General features: G+C 48.0%; 6 protein-coding genes across 6 annotated transcripts; 3 read left to right on the top strand and 3 right to left on the bottom strand.

Annotated features, from left to right (window-relative positions):
- Positions 1–1,388: 1,388 nt before the first annotated feature.
- Positions 1,389–3,244, bottom strand: EDB93DRAFT_1267984 (uncharacterized protein; the record flags this gene model as incomplete). The annotated part of the gene is made up of 2 exons (XM_041454273.1): positions 1,389–2,403; positions 2,471–3,244. The coding sequence occupies 2 exons, from the start codon at positions 3,242–3,244 to the stop codon at positions 1,864–1,866; spliced, it is 1,314 nt and encodes a 437-aa protein (XP_041309975.1). The 3' UTR covers positions 1,389–1,863.
- Positions 3,245–4,638: 1,394 nt separating this feature from the next.
- On the bottom strand, positions 4,639–5,709 carry EDB93DRAFT_161419 (uncharacterized protein). Its single transcript, XM_041455554.1, has 2 exons — positions 5,512–5,709; positions 4,639–5,457 (listed from the first exon to the last, which is right to left on the bottom strand). The coding sequence occupies exon 2, from the start codon at positions 5,340–5,342 to the stop codon at positions 4,737–4,739; it is 606 nt and encodes a 201-aa protein (XP_041309976.1). The 5' UTR covers positions 5,343–5,457; positions 5,512–5,709; the 3' UTR covers positions 4,639–4,736.
- A 67-nt stretch (positions 5,710–5,776) lies between these two features.
- EDB93DRAFT_1132299 (uncharacterized protein) lies at positions 5,777–6,484 on the top strand. The gene has a single exon (XM_041448993.1). It carries the CDS (start codon positions 5,809–5,811, stop codon positions 6,409–6,411), a length of 603 nt encoding a protein of 200 aa, XP_041309977.1. The 5' UTR covers positions 5,777–5,808; the 3' UTR covers positions 6,412–6,484.
- A 2,680-nt stretch (positions 6,485–9,164) lies between these two features.
- EDB93DRAFT_161555 (glycosyltransferase family 2 protein) lies at positions 9,165–15,925 on the top strand. Its single transcript, XM_041455555.1, has 13 exons — positions 9,165–9,689; positions 9,747–12,692; positions 12,742–13,070; positions 13,117–13,471; positions 13,523–13,742; positions 13,792–13,914; positions 13,967–14,416; positions 14,467–14,490; positions 14,543–14,632; positions 14,683–14,747; positions 14,800–14,969; positions 15,020–15,626; positions 15,678–15,925. The coding sequence occupies exons 1-13, from the start codon at positions 9,316–9,318 to the stop codon at positions 15,775–15,777; spliced, it is 5,853 nt and encodes a 1,950-aa protein (XP_041309978.1). The 5' UTR covers positions 9,165–9,315; the 3' UTR covers positions 15,778–15,925.
- A 39-nt stretch (positions 15,926–15,964) lies between these two features.
- Positions 15,965–17,246, bottom strand: EDB93DRAFT_1223282 (uncharacterized protein). Its single transcript, XM_041451176.1, has 4 exons — positions 16,925–17,246; positions 16,805–16,866; positions 16,669–16,744; positions 15,965–16,606 (listed from the first exon to the last, which is right to left on the bottom strand). Exons 1-4 carry the CDS (start codon positions 17,069–17,071, stop codon positions 16,061–16,063), a joined length of 831 nt encoding a protein of 276 aa, XP_041309979.1. The 5' UTR covers positions 17,072–17,246; the 3' UTR covers positions 15,965–16,060.
- A 1-nt stretch (position 17,247) lies between these two features.
- EDB93DRAFT_1223283 (uncharacterized protein) lies at positions 17,248–19,516 on the top strand (the record flags this gene model as incomplete). Its single annotated transcript, XM_041451177.1, has 8 exons — positions 17,248–17,348; positions 17,403–17,567; positions 17,618–17,717; positions 17,820–18,082; positions 18,132–18,602; positions 18,629–18,703; positions 18,750–18,902; positions 18,935–19,516. The coding sequence occupies exons 1-8, from the start codon at positions 17,262–17,264 to the stop codon at positions 19,514–19,516; spliced, it is 1,896 nt and encodes a 631-aa protein (XP_041309980.1). The 5' UTR covers positions 17,248–17,261.
- Between the last annotated feature and the right edge of the window lie 72 nt (positions 19,517–19,588).

Below are 19,588 nucleotides of genomic sequence, written 5' to 3' on the forward strand. Positions count from 1 at the left end.
GCTGGGAGTCGAAGCCGCACATTTTCATCATTCCCTTTCACGATCTTCCGGCCCCGTCTGAATGAGCCTTTTGATGTAATCAAGGCACAAGTATAAGTTCTGGGCAAGGCGTTCTCTCCGACGCCGTGTTTCCCGGAGACTCTGCAGCACAGTCAGTGATACGAGCTTCTATACATTCATTCCAGCACGACTACTTACTCCGTGCCTTAGTCAACGGAATTTGAAACCTGTCACAAGTGGGTTTCACGCTCTTGTACCAGATTCAAGACTAATGAAAGCGATACGTGCCTTGCAGATGATGATCTGGACCAATGTTACTGGCCTGGCTGAAATCGAGAACATCCCAGCAGTTTGTGGCAAAAGTGAGCCTGTCAATCATTATCGTGACATTGTCATGACTGTCATACATACTAGTAACAATGGTCAAGAGCGTTGCATGAACTAAACAGTGAGTTGCACAGTATCACACATCGATAAAAGTGTCGTAGTGCATAACTACACGCAACCGAGCGCACAGCCAGTACGGGAGGACCCATGGCTGGCTGACTAACAGGGGTGTGTATCGCTATCGCTATCCATTGACCACCAATATAGCTCGCGCTTCTATGGAGCTCCAGATTGGCTCCAAGGTCAGGGACCAATCACCAGAGTGCCATAATGACTCGGCTCCACATTGGAAACTACTTGGAAACTACTCCCACCTTCCAGCGAATATCTGCCATCGTCACCACATCCTTTGTGGAGTTAACACGCTCCAACGTATCCATGATTCTCAAATGTTTACGTCGTGTGACATCAGATCCTCACTCACTCCTCAAAAGTCAAAAGGACGCCAGGCTGCGGACGCCGGTGTGATGTACCTCAAACTGCAAACGCCTCGGATCGAAATGGCATCATGGCATGTATGTAATCGCATGGAGTCGCGAGATCGATGTCATTGGCCGTTCCTCGGAATCATTAAATAATAATATGCCAGGTGCCTAGAGGTTGGTAGGGAGTTCCGCAGCCTGACCCACGGTCCTCCACTGACTTTGTGTTGAAACTACACAGCTCTCAAGCGACTACGTTTCAGCGTGTGCCATACTCGCATACGGCGTAATGGATCTCTCCGCCGCTATCCCAATCTTCGGACTATATATGTGCATATCATTGGTTGGCGACTCGTACCCAAGGCTGTGTAGGACAGCCAAAACTTAATAATAACATCGTTCTATTTTCTACTACTCAGAGAGCTACACTCGAACTTGCTAGCGGATGATGATATATGTCGGTTGTTTGCAGAGAGTCTGCCGTACACAGACATAATCTAACTTGACACATAACTGTAGTACGATGTGTTTCTTCACATCGTCTTTATGATAGCGATGAGCTGGTTCCTCATGCGGAAGCGACGTGGCAGTGATTGAATCGTTAACTGATTGTTGGACAACTACAAATGATACGTTTCACCCAACGATAGCCGTACTTCGCCTCGGATTTCCGCAGTAGATTCGTATATATAAGTAGCCAGTGTTTCGACGACTGCCAAGTCTTCACTGCAAATGTCGCTTGATTTCAGTTATTGCATTATAAATCTGGGTATCCTAGCTATTTGTCAACTACGCAGCGCGCAATCGACGCTTTTTTATATATCTGAAGTGAATTATAGCATCATACACAGTGTACAAAGAACGCCACATCATAAACGTAGCACACACCCGTCCATGAATACGCGGGCATACTAGGCATAAGCCTCCAGAAACCGTCGGGAAAAGATTAATTTAGCATAACATAGTCTCGTTCCTCGCATTCAGGATGTCGTCCAATATGATCGCGACCGTCCTCTTTCTGGAAACCAAAAAATCCATCCCAAATACATGCAATCTAGAAAACCCACCACCGCCCGCGTCTACGGCCACGTTGCGGTTCCTTTATGCTCGCCTCGTCATCGCCTACACCAGGCGGTGCACCAAGGCCAGCCACACTTGCAAAACTCACGTATCCCGATACCTGCTTACAAGCTTGTGATGCCGCGCGCAGGTCAAACTGCGGTGGAGTCACTGGTATATGGGGATCAGCTCGAGAAAAGCTCGAGAAAATCGCCGGGTTCGGTGAGTGCGGTGAGGGCGTGGCATATGGTGAAGAAGGCGACTTCTTTGTTGGAGTCGAGAATGGTGAAGGTGGGAGGGGTGTCGTCATCCAAGGTGATGTCTCTCCTTGCGATTGCGATCGTGGTGATTTTTGCGAGTAAGCTACAGAAGTCGACTGCGAATACCTATTCTTCCGGCTGTGTTTTGATGATATGGATGGCAGTATCAAGGGCTCCACAGCATGTGCAGTCACACGAGGTTTCTCAGATGATTGAGATTGCGTAAATGAATTAGAAAGCGAGCGTGCTGATGAAGGTGGAGATGCTGATGAAGACTACACAGGGTATTACATATCAGCATTTAAATCAGGGGTGCGTGTATCGTACATGATGAGCGCTTACCTCCTCATCCGGCAACCTTTTTATTCGCCTTTCCTCTTCACGCATTCCATTATGAAGCACGCGTTCTAGGCGTGATCTCAGGACAGCCTCATGCGGCGCTGCATCATTTCCGATGACATAGGAGCGCGGTAATGATGTGGAAAGACATTCATCCAGTTTCTCTTGTTGGATAGGAGCAATAGGGTAGCCCTTGGCATCCAAGTCTGAGCTCGACCTGAGTAGCTGAGCATATGAGGAGTCTTCGTTCTCGTTCGGAACGTAAAAACTTTTCGACCTGAAATTCCGGGTGGAAGCAGCACTATTCCTGCGTGACTCGGACGGTTGAAAGATCAGGACGGGTTGGAATAAGTTATCATCATCACAGTCACTGCACGATGACCGCGAGCGGGAACGTGCACGGGATGTGGCAGTTGTACGAAGTGTATTGTCTTTCCTGAGGGTGTCTCGCAGCAGACGCTCTGACCGTGATGATGGTCGGGGAGGAGGCGAGTGAGGTCTTTGAATGTGTGAGGAACTGCCCTGCTGCTGAGGGGTGCGAGCACTAGGAGCAATTATAGTCATTGCGAGAGTAGGTTGAGAATTGGAAGAGGGAGTCAGTTTATTCGGTGTGCAGACGCGACCTCGTGGCGAATGTGTTCGAGACGATGGGAGACGTTTCGTAGGTGTAGCAGAGTCACAAGTTCTCGAAGAAGTCGTTGCAAGCGAGCTAGGCTTTCTTGAGATCGTCGAGAGAGATTGAGAAGGAGATGATGGTTCCAACAAGCGGATGGTCATGAGAGAGGGAGATATTAAGTATGTGTGTGTGTTTGAAAAACGCTTTGGCTACGCTTAAGACTTGTGGGTCTTGTGATTCACATAGACCGCCTCGCTGAAAACACGAGGATAACACGAAGTAAAAGAGTCCACAGGTCAATGCAGGAAATAAAGGGGAAGCAAGCAGAAGATTCCTTGTAGGAGATTGCCTGGCATGTCTATCCACACGATTCACGGCAATATCCCTGCAACCCCAGAATTCGACGGTGTTGAGATCCGATGTCATAGATGGTGAACTGCCTAATTTATCTAATATTTCATTTTTAAAATTATTTTTAACCGCTAATTCCCGAGGTTTATATTACTAAGCCGGTCATGTCGATAACTGTTTCACATTGTTCTAGTACTCAACATGCGTTTCAACCTTCAGTTCAACCCATAAACCACTCGGGATTGAATCCGGATGTAATTGCGTACTCACCGCATCACGACCACCACTGGAGCGCCACACAGCTGACCACGGGCAGTTCTAGATCTATTATCTCCGTTCGGCGAATATTGCGACCCTACGGAGACCTGTTAAGTAGTACTACCGTCGTCGGATTCTCCAACTCTCTCTCTCCTCCTACGCTGATTTAGTACTAGTTTCGGCTTCCCTTTGCATGTTTCATCATTCGATCCGCAACCTCCGGTCAATGAGGCAACGTTTTACTACATCGTTGTTACATGGCCGCCGTACTTCCGAATTTTCACTCATCCGACCCGTGCACTTTACCGGGCGGCATACTTGCATCAATCCCGGTGAGAGTCGGCGTGCCTGGTGCATGTTGATCCATGATCGATAATCATGGGCTGTCAACAATGTGATCGTAAACATCATCACCCTTGTACATTACCCCGCATTCACCAAGATTAAGGTGCTTCTTGGAAGTTCATACGTTAGAGTTTGTCGAGAACATTTAGCTTTCTTCTAAAGGAACGTCAGGTTACGCTCCGTCGATTATATTTGTTTTCGTTGTCTGGATCCGACCGATCATCGGTCGACGGTGGAGCTTTTGCTTTAGGAAGAACATTCATTGCGTGGCATCTATCCATTCAATGTCGTACAATGAACAATTGTGTTCGCTCAGGCCTCCATATCTGATGTATTGTTCCAGGTCCTACAGCTTCCACACCGCCTTGGTGGTTCTCGAAATTATCAAAGGCCCATCAGTAACTCTCGATTTCGAGATTCCGAGTCGGATTCCATTCGATACTATCGCAACAGGGGTAGATGCATTGAGAATGCAGCCAGATCAAGACAGCTCCAACATTTGACAAGAACCCAAGAAGTTGGCCAAAATTCAGGTCTTCTCGACTTACAATGTCACTGGCACTGTAGGCTCGCCATCGATATCCAGGATCCGGATAATCGCCATAAAGATTTAATCGATTCAAACGAGCGCATCACCTCCGACTATTGACATCTTCGCGATAGCCGTTCTTGTCCGTGGCCTTTCGTTATTCATACACATCAGTTCGGCTTCGTGCAATTCGATCGTGTACTAATCAGTGAGATGCTGCTGATTATCGCATGATTGTGATTGCCGGTCAGAAGCACACTCATTGTCGAAATGGCCAAATCATTGCCAGTGGAGCACAATATCTGTTTCCACTGCATTTGATGTTGATGACCCGCTATCTGTCTCACTCGCATTTCAAAACAAAACAATTCAGTTATGCTCGTACCTACCTCCGATATTATTTGAAACGTGAATAGAATGGTATGGACGGGTTGACCGCGGAGCCGGTGACCACGTGATTGACGGCGACCAAAAGGCCATTGGGTAGCACATTTGAACGTTTGATAATAATGCAACAAAGTTGCTCGAAATGACGTTAACTCTCGAGATGTGTCCATGTGGATGTAGATCAGACGTTTACCAGGAAGTCGCTTGTGTGGAGTCCCGACTCGTGTGAGTAAGAGCACTTCGAGAGATGGTGGATCCCATGCTAGAGGCGGTATATTGGCCATTGGTTGCATTGAGCCATGGCGATTCGGGCAAATAATGTTTAGACAACTGTCAGTGTTTATCGTCATCAGCGCCCTCGATCTAATTCCAAGTTTTGGAGGCGCCATATTGGCTATTGGCTGCGTCCAAGTTGAGCCATGCCGACGAAGTTCGAACGATGCTTTATGAAGTCAATGGATCACTGTAATGTCGGAGAACGTCAGTACCCTTGATTTAATTTCTCTGTAGGAAAGAGTATCCCGATTATGTTCAAGTTTGTCGTATACTTGAACCTACCCCACGAAACAACCGCCCGTCTACTGAACATGGGATCTTCTCTGCTACTCGTTTCCACATTCACGTGATACGAAGGCGTCATGATCATAACGTCGCACGGAAACCAGCGAATCAGTGGGAATATATGCATTATTTGGCCTTCAGCAAGCTAAAACGTCCTTGATAAGTGGGTTATTGGACAGAAGCATATTCGAGTGTTTCACGTCAGTCTACTGATATGCTAACATAGATTAGATACTCACGTTGGTCCCCTTTTCTACCGCAGGGTCCGATAAGATTTCTCAAGGCACCCTGCTTATGGACCTCTTCAATAGCACTTGCCTGACGTGGGTAAACATCGCGAAGTCATACAATGATCTTTCGGTCGTCTCCGGGGTTCTGGCACCATCGATCCTGCCTGCCGTGTCCATGTTTCACGAAAGCCCTCATGGCCGCATCCGATTGGAGGCAAGTATATGTTATGGAATTTCGGAGGGAAAGGGGAGCTTGGATGTGCTAGATGTCAGGAGCCGTATCCCGAATCCACCTGCTTGGAGCACCCTTGGTACGCCGTATTGCATAATCAAGGCCCATTCAAATCGTTTTGGAAACAGCGGGCGTACTCTATGCAAACCTAACTCTCATACTTGTAAGCCTAGACTCCATGATGGCGATATTTTTCTTACTCATCTCGGAATGGATTATGATCGAAAATCGGGGTCAGTTTGGATTGAAGGTGTTAGACTCAAGATAGACTTGTCCGCGCACTGTCGAGTTTCAAATGTCCTTCACAATGATACTGGATCTCTTCTCGGGGATTTAAACCATAAATCACGTTGGCGGGATCAAGGTCAATCGAAGCGTTTCCTTTGGAAACTAGGCCGATCGTACGCACTAGTCATCAATGAGAAGGTACAATGACCCGGCCGTGCATTAAAAGTCTAGACCGTGTCGATATAACGGACAAATTTCTATAATTGCACTGTAAGGTTCCTTGGCACTGATCAGTCTCTGATTGGTAAGAGCGAGTCAGACTTTAGACGGGACCTAACTTACCCGGGGATGAAGGTCGACCTTGGTCGCGTCACTCTAAGAGCAGTTGATACTGCGGAACACCGAGCGGAAGATACAAAAGGATGTCATCCAGGGAAAACTGCAGGGCTCGTGTAACATCCTACCAAGTAATTCTCAGTCAGATACCCACCGGCATTCCAAAATTATCTGGTAGCTGAACTTTAAATTCGTGCCACCTAACGATATCGTCCATTCACAAGTTTCCGTCTAGCCATGTTGAAATCCATATGTCCTCCACATTATCAGGCCAAGATAGTAGTGGCGTACGACAGAGGTTGTCGAATGTCCAGTGGAGTCTATGAGGTACTTGTCTGTGTGACTTCACTGGTCTATTTTAAAGGGCGAGGCTCCTTATCCATCGGGTGTTCGCCTTCCTCGCGGGTAGACTGATGCTGGGAAGAGTGTGACAAGACGTGCATGGTGGAATTGTCGCTTGTCCAACAAGTCTATCAACACTGCGAGTTCAGTATCAGTGCTGCGACATTTCCGACAGTGTTTTTCGCACTATACAGCAAGAGAACATTTGATTCTGACTCGCCAAGAGGATATATTCACAAGCGAGAATCAATCGCTCACGAATCGTTTCTAGGTCTCGGAGGAGACATCTGGGCGCAGCGAAGTTGCCAACCTGTGAATTATGATTGTGAGATGAGAAATGCCATGTACAGCCGGTACTAAGGTGGACAAGATGATAATGTGAAAGTGGAGTAGTGCTTTCTATTGCAAGGGGATAACTGAAATATCAAAACCTAAGACACAAATGTGGGATGGTTTAGGGTTCGGTTCAGAAAGGATGCCCTTACCTCAGAAGCTTCTCAGATATGCAATCGTGACTCACAGCAAAGCTGGACTTGGCATGAGTAAGCCGCGTCTTCGTGTACTGCAAGTTACTGCGCACACAGGCTTGTGCTCCACAAGGCTTCTCGAAACCATGTTTGAATGCACATTCATAACTTGCACCAGCTTATATTGTTCTGTAGAGAGCTTGGAAAGTTCCACGGTCGCCCAATCTATAGCCCCACGCGAGTCCACCAGCCATTCAAGTTTGAAGTTGCCAGTCAGCGTCTCCAGAGGTGCATAGTCACCACACGTGAAGGTCCATCCGGCTGGCGCGAAGGCTCCATGCTGATTATCTTGAAGAAAACGCGCGACAGCAAGGTCTAGGGGTGCATCCATGAGATATGGGCTGGATGATCTGAGTGCGTCGAGGCCTCGTGCCAGGCACACGGCCGCACACCATCCATCATGGTGAAAAGTACGAGCCGAAGCACGCTGATACTGATCCTAAACTGATACTTGGGACCGTGTTCCTTATGAGCTCGTATTGGAGGGGTGCTTTACTGCTTGTTCGGATCTGAGGGACCCGGCGCCCGAGTCGTACTATCCCTTACGCTCTATTCGTGACGGTCCACAATTTCGTGAGTCACACTCAGGTCACGAATAGTAACGGACAGTCACACTGGCCGAATCTACAGTCCGCTCGGCAGACGTTAGAATCTTCGTGATTCGTGATTCGGGATTCGTGAACTTCAACAGTGATTGATTAGGACGCTACTTATAAGTCTGTGAGCTACAGTATGTACCGAAAAATTATATAGAACTAAATGCAATCATTAATGATGTGTAAAATATTGCTGAGGGAATGTATGTGGATGTGGGTATTGATGCATACTAGTAGATGGATTATGAAGTCCGTGACTCGGACTCGGATGCGCGGGTTGAGCAAAAAAATATGGTGGATGTGGTAGCCCAGCTCAGCGCTCGCTACTTGCTCACGCGCTCACGGATTGCAGCTGCAATGAAACACGCTGTTAAATTCAATGTCCGACGTCGGCAGCCTCGGCAGGTGACACTGAAATCGTGATTTTGGCTGCTGTCACGCTGAAAACACGATCTCCACCATTTCTCAACAGATTTGTTTCGTTCCACTTGGAATATGCTAGTATATAGTATATAGAATATACTGAGTGAAGTAGCTAAGTAATTACATTGAAGTTGAGTGCTGCAGACAAAAATCACGAAATTGTGGACCGTCACGAATAGAGCGTAAGGGATAGTATATTCTAGTCTAGTAGCACGGTTGGTCATGTTTCCCACGAGATTTCCCAACCGTATCATCATGATTGATCAAAACTTTTGTTTTAGACAGTCTGCGCTGTACATCGTGCGGTGTGCAGAGTGCATGCATGTTCTTTGTGAACGCGATCATCTTGCAGGAACTAGGGCAACTGCTTTGCATTCTAGTTTACATTTTGGTGGGTCTTTTTACCTGTGGCCCCCCTGCCGCAGGACTACAAATCAGGGTACTGACATTCGTCTTCTAGTAGCAATTATAACATCGGATGTAGTCTTGAAACTGTTTAACGTCAAGCTGACTGACAAACTTCAAGGTTGTCGGCCAGGACAGGCCGCTCACTTGCACTGTTGTCCCCGGTTCCCTGGCAATTAAGCTGTGCCCAACACCCTAGACCAGATCATGGTCTCACGCTTTTCTTAGCGTGTCCTCCTGAAAGCCGGTGTCAACATATGTGAACTTGTGATACACGACTCGGAAACCCTAATTAGCGAAGTTCCCCACAGGTTGAAACATATGCGCTTACTAGGCTACGCCCAGGACGGAGATGTCCAAGAATAACGTTGTCTTCACATCGAAGGAGGCGCAGTCAGTCCACATGCCGACGGCTCGACTGGAATGTTTAGTTGTCATTTCTTTCCGCCCCACGACTCCTTGCTTGTTCACCTCCCAGCACGATGGCCTCTGCTTCGGCCAATCTCGTGCGACAAGCTGTCAGCTCTGGCGAGCTCACAGACCTAGTTTCGTCTTCTACACCTGCCACCGTTCATCCTACAGATGATTCCATCCTTGCTGTTCTCACAGCTCGATTTCGCGCTGATTTACCATACACTAGACTCGGATCCACAAACCTTGTGGTAGTCAATCCCAACAAAACACTCACCAACGTTAACGACGCTAGCGCGAAGGAGTACGAAGAGAGATGTTACAAGGATACCAAGCTGGGCTTAGCAGATTCTCAGAGACCCCCTGAGCCTCACTTATATGAGCAAGCGGCCAAAATTTATCTCCTTATGAGAAGGAGGAACGAGTCTCAAGCAGTTGTCACTCGGTGAGTTACTCCCGCATCGAACGAACGAAACTGGAGCTTATAGCATAATTCTGTTAGGGGAATCTCAGGATCAGGGAAAACCGCAAGCAGTCGCCTGCTCGTGGAACAGATTTTGCGCCTTTCAGCTCATTCCAAACGAGAGGTCAAAATCGTCGAGCAAATCAAATCTTTCACATTGCTCCTTGAGTCTTTCGGAAATGCAAAAACGTTTGTGAACCCAAATGCCTCACGACACACACGCTACACAGAGCTCCATTTCAATGAACGCGGGCGTATCAGCGCTGCGAAGGTCATCGCCTTTGGGCTGGACAAGTCACGCCTGACTCGCTTGTCGCATGAAGAAAGATCTTACCATGTATTCTACCAACTTCTTGCTGGAGCTACACCAGCGGAGCGTGACTACATGGGCTTGGAAGGTCCTTCGGACTATGCCTTGTTGGCATCATCCGGTTGTTACCTCTTGCCTGCTGGCCCGTTCAGTGATGATGGTATCGCAATGGATGGATTGCGAGACGCCCTCAAAACGTTGGGCTTCAAGTCCAAACACGTTTCGTCAATATTTAGCGTGCTCGCTGCCATCCTGCTGCTCGGCAACCTCCAATTCGGGGAGGCTGATGCTCAGGACGTCTCTGCATATGTTCTTAACGTGCCAGTTCTCCAACAGGCGGCAAAGCTTTTGGGCGTTTCTCCTGAAGAACTCAGCGACACGTTGACGTACAAGACGAGCTATGTACGCAAGGAGTTGTATACTGTGCTACTCAATGCGGAGCAAAGTGCGGCACAGCGAGACCAGCTAGTTCGCGATCTCTATGCAATCATGTTTGCATTCGTGGTAGAAACTGCCAATTTCAAGCTAGCCCCTGCCTCTCTAAACCCTACATGTTCCGCCACTCGTATTGTACTGCTCGACCAAGCAGGTTATCAGACGCGGGCACCTTCAGGGCCAAGTTCCTCAACCCCCCTTATCTCCGCTCATCAGAATGGCTTTGATGAATTCTGCATCAATTTCACCGACGAACTCGTGCAATTCCATATCCTTCGGAACATTCTCGACGATAACACCGATTTTAATAATCGTATAATTGCTGATGGGAACTCACTACCGGCCGTCATTGCTATGGACAACTCAGCCTGTGCCGAGCTTCTTCGGGGCCCATACACCACTCAGGCAACGTCACGAAAACCTGGTGGTCTCCTGGGTGTCGTCGACAAGGCCGCAATGTCCTTCAAGTCGCGGCGTGCGGATGAGAATCATCGGAATGATGAGCTACTGCGGGATTTGGGTGCCAAGTTTGGTGTGCACGCGTCTTTCATTGCAACGCCAACCACAGACGAGAGGAGAACTTTCGGGATCAACCACTATGCTGGTCCCTGTTCATACGACATCACCAACTTCGTAGAGAAGGACGCAGACCTACTTGACCCTGCTTTCGTCACTCTTCTTCGCAGCTCAACTGATGTATTTGTCGCGAAACTCATGTCGGGTCCCAGCTTGTCTACGGAAAAGCACCAGAGCGATGAAGAAACTATCGTCCAAGCTCAAATCTTTTCCCGCCCTCTTCGTACGCTCACTCCCCTAGGAAACAGTGCAGATGAGAACCCTCGCCTAAACCCGTCCAAAATTTATCCCGTCACTACGCAGCTCAATCAAACGCTTTGGAATGTCTTGTCCAACATCGAGAATGTGCCGATGTGGACTATCACGTGCATTCGCCCCAATGATAATGGGTTATCTAACTCCCTTGACCGGCGTCGTGTCAAAAGTCAAATCAGGGCTCTGTTACTCCCGGCTATTGTGTCAAGAAAGCAGGTTGAGTTTGTTGCAGACTTTGATCAGGCAGAGTTTTGTGACAGATATCGTCCTTCTATGCGCGGATCAGATGCTGAGCGCATTCGTCAGTGCGCCCAATCTAATGGCTGGAGAGAGGGCATAGATTTTGCGATGGGGAACCAGAAGATCTGGCTATCGTACTCGGCATGGAAGATGGTAGAAGATGTTGTACGTTCTGAGGAAAAAGAGCAGAAGAAGCTTGCTCGTGAGGATTCACAAGAGGACGAGAGCCCCATTCTCGATGATGCCACAGACTACCCTGGTGATGAGCAGCAATCGACATACTTTGATGAACCGCATGCCACACCATTCCAAGAGCCGAAAACGCCTGCATTCGATGGTTACGCACCGTCTCATGTTGCTGCTCCTAGTTACCGCGAGGAGTCCAGTTCCACGATGTGGGATGCGAAGCCCGAAAACTTTGACGCGGCACCTCACCTTATGCCCAATGCTGCCTTGCTAGCCGCGGACAATGCTCCTGAAATGTCGGAGGAACATCTGCCAACTACTCGCACCCGACGTTACTGGCTTTATATTGTCTACTTCTTCACCTGGTTTATTCCCGATTTCCTGTTGTCGTGGTTAGGCCGTATGAAGCGCCCCGACGTCCGCCTTGCATGGCGAGAGAAACTGGCCATCTGCATCCTCATCCTTCTCGGAAATGGCCTTATCCTATTTTACATCATTGCCTTCGGTGTCATTCTCTGCCCGAACTTCAAGGACGCGTGGACGACAGATGAAGTGGCTCAATATACAGCTGACAATAATTACTACGTCTCCATTCAAGGCAGGGTCTACGACGTCTCCAATTTCGTTCTCGGTGACCACAGTGACATTGTGGGAGAGCCAAGTAATAGTGAGAACACCCTGCAGGGGCTCGCTGGTACCGACATGACCTCCTACTTCCCCCCTCCTTTAAATGTGGCATGTGCGGGTCTTGTCAGCGACCCGACAATGAAAATCACTCCTTCGCTCAACGATCAAGTCTTGTTCCCGACAGCTATGCATTCCTCTGGAGCCAATGCTCCAACGACTCCCACAGCTCTCGACAACCAGGACTGGTACACTGCGACCTTCAAACCAAAGATCGACCAGTATTATCTTGGTCCGTTGGTTTGGGAACCAAGCGATATCTCTTCTCAGGCTAATGCATCTGACTCCACGAATTCACGGTGAGTCGTACTCAATCTACTTCAGTGACCTCACTCATTTTCTCCGCAGAACTTGGGCGATTTATGAGAATAGCATCTATGATTTGACGGACTATGTCTACACCATGAACACGGTCAACCAGAATGTCGCCAAGTACAGCTTCCTTGAACCGACCCTCGTTGCTGTCTTTGAGCAACAAGCCGGGCAGGACATCACTACTGCTTTGAATCAAGTCTTGGCTGCCATGGGTACTGAAAACAGTACAGCGAATATGGACTGTCTTTCTAATGCCTTCTACTATGGAGAGACAGACTTCCGGTACACTCCTAGATGCCAAGTGCAGAACTACCTTTTGCTTGTGTTCTCCAGTGTCCTCATGGCCTCGATGGCGTTGAAATGTACGTCTTTCCTACCTGAAGCTTTGCTTGTATTCACCCCATACAGTCCTTGCTGCACTCCAGCTCAGTACCAAGCGCTTCCCCGAATTACTGGACAAGTTTGTGCTATGCCAGGTCCCTTGTTACACGGAAGGAGAGGATTCCCTTCGCCGCACGATTGACTCACTTGCCAATTTGGACTACGACGACAAGAGGAAGCTGATTTTTGTCATTTGTGATGGGAACATTATCGGGAGCGGTAATGAACGGCCAACGCCTGCCATCGTACTCGATATCCTTGGCGTTGACCCAGCGAAGGATCCTGAGCCCCTGATGTATAGATCAATCGGAGAGGGCTCGCAGAAGCTCAACTATGGCAAGGTATACTCTGGATTGTACGAATATGAAGGCCATGTTGTTCCGTACGTCATTCACTCCGTAACTATGAAGTCATTGCTGACATTTTTGTTCAGGTATGTAGTCGTTGTGAAGGTCGGGAAGCCAAGTGAACGTTCGAAACCCGGCAACCGTGGCAAGCGTGACAGTCAAATCTTGTTGATGCAGTACTTGAACAGGGTGCACTTCAACGCACCCATGTCCCCGCTAGAGCTCGATATCTATCATCAGATGCGGAATGTTATTGGGATTGATCCTGCATTCTACGAGTACATTTTCACTGTGGACGCAGACACGGTACGCTATGCTGCTCGCTATCCCGCAAAGCTCTGACATCTTTTCGCAGTCTGTGACTCCAAAATCTCTTAACCGTCTTGTGGCAGCCTCGATATCAGATTCCAACATAATCGGCATATGTGGTGAAACAAGACTGCAGAATGAGGAGGGATCCTGGTGGACCATGATCCAGGCAAGTGGTTTACATTTATGCGTTTTGTGTATTCAAGTTAATGTACCCATAGGTATACGAGTACTACATCTCGCACAACTTGTCCAAAGCTTTCGAGAGTCTTTTCGGCTCAGTCTCATGTCTCCCTGGATGTTTTACCCTCTACCGCGTCCGCACTAACGATAAAGGCCGACCGCTCATCATCTCCAACCGTGTGATTGATGAATATGCAGATGATAACGTGGACACCCTGCACAAGAAGAACCTGTTCTCCCTCGGCGAAGATCGATTTCTGACGACGCTGTTAATGAAACATTTCCCCACCTTCAAGACCAAGTTCACTCCGGATGCAATTGCGCGTACCATGGCACCAGTATCTTGGAGGGTACTGTTTTCACAACGCCGACGTTGGATCAATTCGACCGTTCACAACTTGTGCGAGCTTGCTATTCTTCCTGATCTCTGCGGAATGTGTTGTTTCTCGATGAGGTTCTTCGTCTATCTCGATCTGATCGGTACTTTGGTGAGATCCTTTCAAAGCGTCGACGTACGACTTCTGATGTTTTTCATTAGATATTACCTTCCACTGTCGTTTACGTGAGCTACGACCTCTTCTCTATTACCGAATTCCAGCTAATGTTGTGTTTAGTTGGCTTGGCTGATTGTCGAGGTCGCTACTGGACAATCTCCGTTCCCTTTGATTTCCATAATCATGTTAGCAGCGGTGTATGGTCTTCAGGTGAGTGTGTCGTTCAATTAAGAGAAGTAATTTACAATGTCGTTTCCCAGGCTCTTATCTTCATTATCAGAAGAGAGTTCATGCTTGTTGGATGGATGGTGGTCTATATCATTTCGTGAGTTAAGCTGTTCCGCATCAGATTCATATCTCATTTTTTGTCATTACAGATACCCAGTTTACAGTTTCTTCCTGCCCATATATTCATTCTGGCGGATGGATGAGTTCGGTTGGGGTAACACTCGTGTCGTGCTTGATGATGGCGGAAGCAAGAAGGTCATTGCTGATAACGACGACATGAAGTTCAATGAGTCTATGATTCCATACAAGAAGTTTAGTGGTACGTTCAATATGTATTCTTACTCCTGCTACCCGCTAATATCTGTATAGACTATGAAGCTGAAACGTGGGGTGACAGCCAATCCAGGCAGTCGTATGACTTGCCTCCTGATTTCAACAAAGCAGGCTCCGCGTATCTCTCCGCCCCTCAGCCGCGTCTTCCGTCAGGCTCCCAACGCCCGTCTGTCTACGAGTATGGTCGCTCTGAATCAGGAGACCATGACTACTACCGCGACACAAACATGATACATAGCAACTCTTCACATCACAACCTACAAGGGCCTTCACGTCCGAGCTCTCGTGCCGTATCTGACGCCAACCGCCCAACACCTCAGATGGCCAACTGGAGAGGACCCTCGCAAGAAAGGATCAACATGTTTACTCCGACCAATTCGGGCCCACATGGGAGCGTGTATGGCATGGCACCGCCTGATTCGCGAATGACATCTGGAGTCTTCAATAACCGCTCCATGTCCCCCGCCCAGAGCCTGGGTGTTCCTCCTCAGCCTTTAAGCGGAGGAATGAGGACGTCTACGTTATCTATGGCTACAACTGTGTTTACCGGTCCTAACATGAATCCCAACCCCTCGGATGACGAGTTGTACAACGCGCTTAGGAACTTTTTAAGCACACAAGACTTGATGGCTGTGACAAAGAAGTTCGTTGTCTTCCAATACTTGACTACAGCCTGATACTAACTTCACTTCAGGACAGCTCGTGAGGCTATGGCGGCTCGCTTCCCTCGTGCAGACTTGACGTATCGCAAAGACTTCTTGAACCAATGCATTGATGACATTCTTTCACATTAAATGTAGAGTATATACATCATTTAGGACACTTACATTCATACTGGGACACTTCTAGGACTTGACTAAGTGTCGGGACATGCTGATTTAATGTTACGTTTTGTTACGCCTTGTTCTTGTTATGATTACTGCATTTAGTACTATTAGTAGGTCTTAGATTTTGTTGGACATATCAATATGACGACGGCTTGGACTGTTTGAAACTTAGTTAGAACAACCGACTAATGATTATACATGTGACAACTATGATGGGTGAAGTAAGAAAGACATGACCTGTAAGAATTGGTCATGTTACTCGAATGACGAAAACCATGAGCATGAACGCGACCAGCACGACAAGTATACTCGTGATCACCAAGCATGTTGTACTTCCACTCTTTCCCCTGAAGTCCCTTAACCGTATCCGTTCCTTCTTCATGAAGTCAAAGTTCCCCTCGAGCTTCTCCTGCATTGTTTCGACAACGCTCTTGTCTTTGACTAGCGACTCAGAAAAGTGGGTGGCATTGCGCCGAAGCTGCCTTGCCATTAGTGCGAGTTGCTCTGAGAGCTCTTCCTGTAGTGCGCGAGAGTTTTGGAGGATGGTAGGTGTAGCAGTGACGTTGGAAGTGACGGAAGATGCTGCAGGAAGAGTTGGTACAAGAGGCTCTAAGGGTAAAAACTCTGTCTGCGAAGACGGTATGAGGTCGTCCGCACTAGGCACACTTTGAGTTGTATCTTCTGTCGGGATGAGCGTCGCTTCTACAGGTGAGGTCTCGAGGTCAGCTGCCTTTGTCACAGGGGCACGTATTGATGGCAGGATTGGTGCTGGTCTCTTAAGTGGAGGAGCTGCTTTCTAATTTGCCAAATGAGCCGAGAAAAGGGTGTCCGACATGTATCACGGTGAGGAGTGCATACCTGCTCGACCTCTGTTACAAACGCTTCAACTTGATCGAGGGTTGCACGCAAGCGCTGATAACGATGTTCTGAGGCTCTACAGAAGCATATCAAATGTGAGCTTAAACGGACGGTGTGCTGTAGTAATTCCACGTACGGTGAAGTGCCATGGTCATCAACCTCGACGTTCTTTAGAAGCAAGCGGGCGTGTCTGATTCGCTAATAAAATGTGAGCTTCTAGTAGTCTTATATGTACCACAAGCAATGCCGAACGAACCTGGAGAGTGCCTTGGGCTTTGATCCAGGTGTCTCGCTGCGAACTATCGGACCAATCATCCTCGGACACGGATTTCTCAAGCCTTTTGACCAGGCGAGGTAGATTAACTCTATCGTGAAGAATCTGGTCGTTAGTACGCACGCTCATGTTGGGTCGTTATAGGTTAGGAAGAAAGGGTGCAGGACAAGGTGCGTCCATATGTCCTAGACTCGTGCTTGACATGCATAAGTCACGTTCAAAATGTCTATTGACTGATGGGAACATCTTTCCACGTTTGGAGCGCCATCATAACCGCATCCATCGTTGTTAGTCCGCGGGTTATACCCTTCCCGCTCACATGCAAGAGCAAATGGATGACCAGGAATCGGAAATACGTCAACTGGTCGAGAATGCCGAGAAAGAGCAAGACGGAGGAAGTGAACTGGTAAGATTTTAACCATTCAGTGTCTCGAATGAACTTACATCGTAAATTTACCAGCGGCGTGACGCGCTCACGAAACTCATTGAAATTGCACATTCCTCAAATTCTCAGCTCAAGTGCTATGCAGCAAATCACATAAGATACTTTTTCAATGATTTCCCCGACCTAGAGGAAGACGCCATCAATGTAGTTTACGATCTTTGCGAGGATCAAGATTCACGGGTGCGACGTCTTTATTTTGGTGTGCTCCTTTCATGACACCCCGACCGCAGGTCCGCATTGAAGGATATCGAGCAATCTCAAGCGTTTCATTTGTTCAACACAAGTGGGTTAAACGAAATTCGGATGTGCTTGTGCAACTTCTTCAAAGCGGTAAGTAAGGTGACTTTGAAACATATAACGCGCAAATTACAACGATGATGATGAGCATATATGTGTCTCACTGTTTCAAGTCTTTCTGATCATTTCCCGTAGACGAACCAGAAGAGGTTGTCGTTGTAAAAGCAGCCCTTTGCGACCATCTCGACATGGATCCCGGCGTCACCCTAGGAGTCTTGTGTGATCAAATAATTCCTCCTGAATACACAATAGACGAAGAGGAGCAGCAAATTCGTGATCGTTTACGCTCGCTCGTGATAGCCTTTTTGAAAGTTGATGCAGCTGAAGCTATCATTCGGAAATACACCAAAACGCCAGGTACCGATACAGAAAACGTATTGGTGTCCCAACTTCTGACGGTAATTTGGTACACCTTTCCACCGTTTTGCAAGGCTGACTCGTCAATAGGCCATCAGAAGGCTGGAAACACGCGACGTTGAAGTGATCATAAAGGACTTGCTTCTGATGATGCCTTGTTATGGACCGGGCTCTTCGCGCGGAATGGACCTTCTTCACGTGCTTATCGACAAGGCAAGGTCTTCTTTGAACGTGAAATCGAACGACTTGGGATCCATCAAGACCATTGATTTCTACATATCTTTGGCGCACTTCGTCGCCATTCAAAAACGAGTTGCTTCTCCTGTTGTGTTGTTACGATTTTATTGTACGTATCTGATGGGGAAACCTGTCTTGCAAAGGTTTTCTCCCGAGGAGCAACTTGTTCTTGCGGGCCGAGTGGTAGAGGCACTTGAAGCATGCGAAGAAGAAAGTCACCTTCGCCCTCAAATCTGCAGTCATGAACAGTTTTCATTCCTTCGGCGACAGGTTGTTGATGGAGCGCCAAATTTGTTGGAGGCAGGTCGTCCGCGCATTTCTAAGGTCAATCCACTGAATGGTTGACTTAGGCTCTCTACGACACAAAACTCGAATCTTCAACTATGTGGGACACATTGAGCCACCTCCTTCTAGCTTGCAAACATGTAAGTCGGGTTTTTCACGTGGTTTTGCAAAATAACGCGTTTCCAGCGAAAAGAACGTGAAGACTGGGTTGTTCCGTTTAATTTGGCTACATCCATAAGCAAATTTCAAGCGCAAGCGCAACAATTGGGGCCAGGAAACAACAGCGATGAAATTCGAGTACTCATCAGGGTTCGCAGTGGGCCGCTTTCCGCTTTCTCCGTTGACGCCCATTGTTTCTTTCTGTGTTTGAGCAGTCACTAACCGAAACTTCAATGTCGCAAGCAAGTTCGAGTACATCTGTGGACGGGGAGGGTTTTTATGAGCGCCCTGCTCACCTCCCGGCTCGACCTCAAGTTGGACGTCCGCTATTGAAAAGACCAGATATGTCAAGACTTTCGCATACAAGCACGAGTGGCGCAGCATCGAACTCTCGACCAGCATCACACACTCGCGACTCTGGCTCTGTTACATTACCCAAACGATCCTTGAGCTCTGGAGAAACAGTACCGCAGATCAAACGAGTAAAGACGGAATTGACTGAGGAACGACAACTGACGCCTTCGTTACTGAGCCGTATGATGATGCCTATTCCAGGCGATGCGGAGAAGGCCTTGCGAAAACGTGGAGGAGCAGGAAGAAAACGCGTGGATGATTCGTCCGAGCCGGACAAGCATCCTATGAGCGGTTATAGTATTAAGGGCGCTGCAGCACATGCCGAGCGGGGCGAGGAGTCGAGAGATCTCACACCAAGAACATCGTCCTTGCTCGATAGGCTGAACAAATCTGAGGGCGCGGATGGTGGCAATAGGAAGAGATATCGAGGGAAGGCATGAATCAGTTCATGGGACGTTGATATTTATGTATGATCATCGCCGGCTCTTAATCTTGATTAGCATGACTAGTCG

This window comes from Suillus bovinus (assembly GCF_016758785.1).
Source record: "Suillus bovinus strain UH-Sbo-P2 chromosome Unknown EDB93scaffold_13, whole genome shotgun sequence".
Taxonomy (NCBI): Eukaryota; Fungi; Basidiomycota; class Agaricomycetes; order Boletales; family Suillaceae; genus Suillus; species Suillus bovinus.